This window comes from Miscanthus floridulus, chromosome 16 (assembly GCF_019320115.1).
Source record: "Miscanthus floridulus cultivar M001 chromosome 16, ASM1932011v1, whole genome shotgun sequence".
NCBI classification, from domain to species: Eukaryota; Viridiplantae; Streptophyta; class Magnoliopsida; order Poales; family Poaceae; genus Miscanthus; species Miscanthus floridulus.
In genome coordinates, this window is record NC_089595.1 from 24,160,353 (window position 1) to 24,167,791 (window position 7,439).

At 52.7% G+C, this 7,439-nt stretch overlaps 1 protein-coding gene across 2 annotated transcripts; it reads left to right on the top strand.

Annotated features, from left to right (window-relative positions):
• Window positions 1-221: 221 nt before the first annotated feature.
• LOC136512540 (transcription factor APG-like) lies at window positions 222-2,884 on the top strand. Of its 2 annotated transcripts, XM_066506510.1 has the most exons (6): window positions 222-503; window positions 593-1,490; window positions 1,599-1,691; window positions 1,823-1,888; window positions 1,995-2,465; window positions 2,581-2,884. In XM_066506510.1, coding segments are annotated over exons 1-6 (1,569 nt in total). In that variant the 5' UTR covers window positions 222-501; the 3' UTR covers window positions 2,620-2,884. The 2 variants fall into 2 exon arrangements, with proteins under 2 accessions (XP_066362607.1, XP_066362606.1); XM_066506509.1 differs by having other exon boundaries at window positions 222-1,490.
• The last annotated feature ends 4,555 nt before the right edge of the window (window positions 2,885-7,439 follow it).

Sequence of the window (7,439 nt, forward strand, 5' to 3'; positions counted from 1 at the left end):
ATAAAAGAGTCCAATAGCTATTTTTTTTAACTAAAAACTTAACTCAAGCTAACCCACGTATGTTTCATCAGTGAATAGTTTTATCAGATGGTCAGATCTAGTAAAAGTTAATTATCCACAAGCGCCTGCCAATGAGCAGCTGTTTGCAAGTTTGAAACAGGCGCTTTGTGTGGTATATATATCGGATTACCCAGCCAAGCGCATGCGTCGCCGTTGCCGTCGCGCGCCCCGCCCCCACCTTCCGTCCCCTCCCTCCGCTTCTTGTTCTTGGAAACCCATCACTAGCCGTCCGGAACGGCGACGCCTCCTCGTCCTCGGCTCCTGCTGCCACAGCGGCGGTAGGTGCCGCGTCGCCTTCCTTAACTGCTCCTGCCCGCACCGCATCTCTTCCCCTTCCTCCATCTCCCTGCTGCTCCCACTCCTATCCTCTCTGCTCTGCCCGTCCGCGTGTGTGCTCCATCCTCCTCCACCTGTCGCCGCGCCAACCGCCCCGCCCCTCAGATGTCAGTCCCTGCCCGCACCATTTCTCCTTCTTGATCGCATCCAGAGGCTAGCTCCGGATTCTGATGCCCGTTTCGATTTCCGTCTGTAGGACCGGGCCGGGCGACGAGCTGGACGAGCTGCTGTGGGACCACGGCCCGGCGCCCGCGCCGCCGCCGTTCCAGCCCTTCACCTGCAGCGCCGCCGGCAGCAGCAGGTCCCAGGAGCTCAAGCGCCACGCCGCGGACGCCACCAGGGCGGCAGCGTTCGTGACCCCCGTCGTCCCCGTCCCGCTGGGCATGCACGGCGCCGGAGCTGGGCTCGGCCTCGGCGGCCTCCCCGTCCACGACGACGAAGACGACGCCGTGCCGTGGCTGCATTGCCCCGTCGTCGACGACGGCGACGGCGACACGGCGCCGCTGCCCCCGGAGTACTGCGCCATCCTGCTGTCCGAGTACTCGGAGGCGGCCGCGGCGCCAGCGGCAGCCTCCCACGCCGCGGCCGCCGTCCCGGCCGCGCCGCCTCCGCCAGAGGCCGGCGCGGCCAACAAGCTGGCCCCGCCGAGCGCCGCCGCCGGCGGAGGAGGTGAGGGCGTCGTGAACTTCACCTTCTTCTCGCGGCCCCTCCAGCGGCCGCAGGCTGCGGCATCGGCCGCCGCAACCGCGAGCCACCCCGTCGAATCCACGGTCGTCCAGGCGGCAACGAACCGGCTGCGGAGCACGCCGCTGTTCTCCGAGCAGAGGATGGCGTGGCTGCAACCGCCAAAAGCGCCGCGCGCCACGGCGGCAGCGGCGACGCCACCTCCACCCCCTCCTACTCCTCAGCTGGCGCCTCTGCTCCCAGATAGCCGCCATGGGGAGACAGTAGCTCAACCCCGGTCGCAACCAGAGGCAAGGCCCACCGACGCGGCGGCGGTGACGACCTCTTCGGTCTGCTCCCGCAACGGTGACCGGAGCCAGCTCAAGAGGAGCAGCCACCTGGCCGCGGACTGCTCGGTCAGTCCGGACGAGGTATAGCGATGGCATGCCCGACTACGCTCGCCACTGCACTGCACCCATTGATCCGATCCAATCTTCGCTGCCTTGCCTGATTTGTACGCCCTCCTCTCTTCTCTGCAGGACCTGGACGACGAGCCCGGCGCGACGAGGAGGTCGGCGGCGCGGAGCGCCAAGCGCAGCCGCACCGCCGAGGTGCACAACCTGTCGGAGAGGGTAGGCGCCCTTCCCCTCGATGCACGCCTCTGCCAATGGAAAAAATTGCAAAAATGACACTCGAAAGATGCGTGCCTGCGTTCCTTGCCTGCCATCTCACTGACCGACCTTGCTGTGTGCCTGCGTTGCAGAGGAGACGGGACCGGATCAATGAGAAGATGCGCGCCCTGCAGGAGCTCATCCCCAACTGCAACAAGGTCTGTCTGCTCCACTCGATCGAGCCGCTGCTTCGTCGTCGTCGTCGTTGTCGTCGATGTGCTGAACAGCTGACGGAAAGCATCATCTGCCTTCTTTCGCGTGCAGATCGACAAGGCGTCGATGCTGGAGGAAGCGATCGAGTACCTCAAGACGCTGCAGCTACAGGTGCAGATGATGTCGATGGGGACCGGGCTGTGCATGCCGCCGGCGATGCTGCTGCCGGCGATGCACCAGCACCTGCAGGCGCTGCACCAGCACCACATGGCGCACGCGCACGCGCACTTCCCGCACCTCGGCATGGGGCTGGGCTTCAGCATGGGCGCCGCCGCTGCGGGGTTCGACATGCTCCCGCGCGTCGCGGCCGGCGCACACTTCCCGTGCACGCCGATGGCAATGCCGCCGCCGGGGGCCATGTTCGGCGTGCCAGGGCAGGGGATGCCCTCGCTGCCGGCGGCGTTCGCTCACATGGCCGGCACCGCGCCGGCTGGACAGATGGAAGCTGGTGCCGGTGCTGCGGCGGCCGCTCCTGCCCGGCCAGAAGAAGCAGAGCACCCGCCGGGCCGCGGCGTGGCACAGGTACAGTGCTGCTGCTGCAGCGATCAGAGTTGTCCTGCAGCCGCAACGCGCTGCCTAGTGTCTTCAGCTACTGATGAGATCGCCATTGTTTCTTTGTGTGCCCCATCCATTACAGGGCGATCAGGAGGCCCAACAGCACCAGAAGCAGACGTGAATGAAGGCGAAGGCGACGAGGCGGCTGGCTAGCATGTCGTCAGCAGACGGCCGCTGCCGGAAGATTTCCGTCCTTCATCGTGCTTGCTGGTGTTGCCGGTGAGACGAGACAGGAACAGGCAGGGGAGAGCCATCAAGTGCTCAACTGTATGGATGGGCTCATACATGATACATGTACTCTACTGATTCGTGTGCCCATACGGCCATACTGTACATGCTAGTATCATGCTACCATGCAGAATGGAGATGCGGATGCAGTACTCCTACGCCCTGCCTGGCTCCTCCAAATCCAACTCATGATGACGATGGGTGTGGCGTTCGTCGTCTCATTCATCTCGCTCTGCGTCTCTTGGCTGTAAAGTGCGCGTAATGAGCTGATCATCCGAGTTCCTCCCTGCCAAAGTGCCAAGACAACGGATCACATTCACAATTTCACGTACACTGGCGGCAGCGGCAGGCAGGACAGTGACCCTGAGGCCTGGACAGTGAGCGATCTGACTGCGCAAGAGGATAAGCCGGGACAGTGGATGCTGTTGTAATGGCGGATCAGCGGCGGCCATCACTCATCACCCGCCCCTCTGTGGTGCTCTGTTCCTGCTGCCTAGCCTCTGCGCGTCTTCAATTTCCGGCTGCCTTTTTAAAGAAAGGCCTCTGCAGCTCTGCCTCTGCTGACTGCCGCGGTCCATGCGCCCGTGTCCTGAACCTGAATCGCCGGCCACACGGCAGCGGCGGCACGACCTCCAGCGTCGATCTCCTCTCATCCACACCGTGTGTGCGGTGTTGCTGCTTTTTGTGGCGGCGTCGCGTCATCTACAGAAGTACGGCTACAGGGATGTTGCCGCTGCGGGGAGCATTGGCAACGCTGAGCAGAGCTGCATGTGCAGTGGCCACGGATCCGTTGATCATTGTCCAGCTCTGTCTCTTTTGACTGCTATATACTCGCTCCGATCCGAGTTATAACACGTTTTAACTGTTTTAGATACGTTGCTTGTATTATCTATCTAGACACAGTGTGTATGTATGTTCATAGCAAAAGCTACGTATCTAAAAAAAAAAAAGCCAAAATTTTTTATAATTTAGGGTGGATTGAGTACCACTGTACCTATGGTACGTACCAGGAAAAAAATAAATCTCGTTGTTCGAGGTAAGATTAATGTATGTGTAAAATTATGCATTTATCCCTCCTCTATCATTCTAGGAATGGTTGCTTTCTGGAATGTCCTTCTCATGGATAGATAGAGTATGTTAGTTTTTAGGTATTTTTAATAGGCGGGTCTTATTGGAAAGGTGATCTCTAACTTTATAATTATATTTTTTTGGACAAGGGTCCTATTCTGCAGCATACTTCAGTAGTACTTTTCAGCGAACGGATAATGTTCTTTTCTCACGACAAATCAACATAAGCATAAGCATAAGCCAAATTTCATAAAAAAGAACCGAACCAAGGTTTGAAATGCAGGATTTCATTACTTTTGGGGAGGGCAATCTTGCATTCAAAGGGGCCTCAGGATGAAAATTTGACTCCTTCGCTTGGATTTGAATCAATCAAGAGGTGACGCTAATAATGGTGATGCGGGCAGGCAGTCAACGATGTCGGCATCAGTGGAGTGGAGCCCGTACAGGAGGGGTGTTCCTGTTCTATCTTGACCGCACTTCATGCCATGTCTCATCCCAAGGAGAAAAAGAAAAAAGAAAAAAAAAACAGCAACAGCCAGCCAAGCCACGACCCAGAGCAGCCTTTGCCGTGGCGTTTGGACGGGCAGGCCGATTCCCTTACTGCGCACGTGAGAAGCCCACCTCCGGCACACGAGGACGAGCTGATTGAAGAGGCCTACTGGGCCAAATGATTTTTGTATAGAGCCCGCCAGCCAGGGTAAGCATCATTAAGGAGAGAGAGGCGCCAGTGATAGGGATGGGACATAAAGGCCACCGATAGCACTTCAGTGGCGGACCGGCGGTTATGGAAAGGCGAGGCCGCGAGCGCAAGATCAATGAGGAGAGTGGTGTGTCGTGGGCTCGTATCAAATATACTCCTGAAGAGATAAGACTATATAAAAGAATATGTACCCATCTATAATGGATAAGAGATACGAGTTCCATAATATTTGTTCTTCTGCTTGTTTATCAGGTGTGTTATTAGGAAGGGATACGGAAGATCATCTACAACTTCCTCATGTCTCATCTGCTGCGCGAAGGGAAGGGAACCGGATAAGGGATCCGCAACACCACCGTTACTCAACACGTCATAAGCACGCTCTACCGCTACTCATCAACGACGGTATGCTGTTCTTACCCTGGTTGGATCCATCTGCTCGCAGATTAGTTCTACTTTTCAATCTAGATCGGTTTGGTGTACAGACTAGCATGCTAGATTCGTAGATATCGTTTTTCTCTGCCAAGTTTACTCGTTTTAGCCCTTGTTTAGTTCCTCCAAACTCCTGAAAAGTGTATTATGCAAAAAGAAGATTTCCCATCACATCAAACTTACAGTACATGTATGGAGTACTAAATGTAGACGAAATAAAAAAACTAATTGCACAGTTTGCTTTAACTTTACGAGACGAATCTTTTGAGCCTAATTAGTCAATGTTTGAACAATAATTCACAAATACAAATGAAAATGCTACAGTAGAAAATCTTCACTATGAAAAGCTTGCCTGCGTAAACTTTGCCTAACTAAACACCCCCTAGCTAGATTGATCTTTACAGTTTACCCACTACGCGTAGTTCACCTTGCCACTGCCCTGATGGCAGTCATCACCATGTACGTGAGCACTAGTATGCTAGATTAATAGATTTATTATTATTATTTTCTAGCAACTACGAGTAGATGTGATCGGTTTTTGCATCTATATTAAAAACCACGGCGCCGCTACCCGGCCCTGCAACCTGACTGAACCGATCTGTTTATTAGCGCTTTCTTTGCATGCATGCTTTTTGCTATTGCCTGGTGATGGCCAGCGTGATTGCCTGAACCCTTTTCTCATGGGCAAATCAATATAGATTGGATTTTTTGCCCTGTGTGCATCTACTGAACCAACGTAATCGGTCAGATTGGTTATATGGCTGTTTTTTATGCAAATACCACATCATCACCGGCCAACCCAACGCTTGCGCGTACGCCGGTTGAGATTTTGTAGATCAATTTAGGCTCCGAAGCTGTATAGCCCTGAAGTGCTTAATGTTTATTTCCTTGCGTTTATTACAGAGTTGTTTTTTATGGCCAACCTTGTATGCCATGCATGAACGCTAGTGTATTTAATTTTCTTGACGGCCAACCCCACCGTGTTTTAACACGTACGCCGGCAAACTTCCACGCGTTAGCTTTGCATCTCGTACACCTACTGTATGCATGCGTCGTGGCCCTGCCGGCTACTGCATCTTGTCGCCATCATGGCCCTGATGGCCATCTCGTGATGCCAGCGGCTACCAACCACTGCCTTGCATGTATAATTTTTTTTATGTCACTTTTCTTTTGCGTTGATAATTCATTCACGGTTATACATACTGCTTCATGCTTATTTACCGGAAGTTAATTTGCATAAATTGATAGGCAATGGACAAGACGGAGTTCAAGGTTCTTGAGCTGAACGGCAAGAACTATCAAACCTGGGCACTCGATTGTGAGTTTCATCTGCAGGCAATGCAACTGACTTCCACGATCGCCAGGGCTGCAGCTGGTGTTCCTGCTCCGCCACCCCACGATCACATTCACCCTGACATGAAGATGGAGTACCTGGAGGTGAAAGTGGGTGAAGCTCCAGGAACGCTTTGGGAAGCAGAAGGCAGTGCTTCTCCTACATGCTAGACGTGATTGGGCACAACTCCGCTTCCTGGACTTCAAGTCCATTGAGGCATATAATACTGCGATTCACAACTCAAGATGATTGAGAAAACTCTCGAGATTTTTCACCCCACCAACATGGTACTCCAGCAGCAGTACCGCAACAACAAGTACATGAAGTACTGTGATCTCATCAATGTGTTGCTTGCCGCTGAGGCTCAGAATGAACTGTTGATGAAGAACTTCCACATGCGCCCTGCTGGGACACAGGCACATCCTGAAGCACATGCCAGTTTTCGTAATAGCAACGGTAAAGGTTCTTTCAAAAATAAGGGCCAAAAGTTTCATGGTCACCGGGGGACAAAAGGGGGAAAGTTTAAGAAGAACGTGAACGGAGGCATGTATCTGCAGCCTCTGCTGCTAGTAGATTGATTGTTTTATATGGACTGAGGCTGCGACTGAGGGTAGTGCCAGTGAATGCTACTCTATTCCTGGAATTAGGCAAAACAACCCGGTGGGGGTAAAGTCATATTTCCCTTTTTAGAAGACAAATTTTTGCATTTACATTATCTATCACATATAGAAATACCCTATCCTATCCATTTAGAAATCGAGAAGTCCAATGGCAATGGCAAAGGCTAGAAGTTCAATGGTAATGGCAAAGGCAAGTCTCTAAAGGACTCAAAGGACGAGGCAAGTGGAGGGAAACACTCAAATGAGGCTTTGTTTAGTTCCTCCCCAAAAAGTTTACATCCTATCCCATCGAATGTTCGGACACATGCATGGAGTACTAAATATAGACTAAAAATAACTAATTACACATATTGTGACTACTTTGCAAGACGAATCTTTTGAACCTAATTTATCCATGATTTAACAATAAAGTGCTATAGTACACACATGTGCTAATGTCATATTAATTAGGCTTAATAAATTCGTCTCGCGGTTTAATGATGAATTCTATAATTTGTTTTTTATTAGTATCCGAACACCCCATATAACATCCGATGTGACACCCTAAAATTTTACACCTCGGA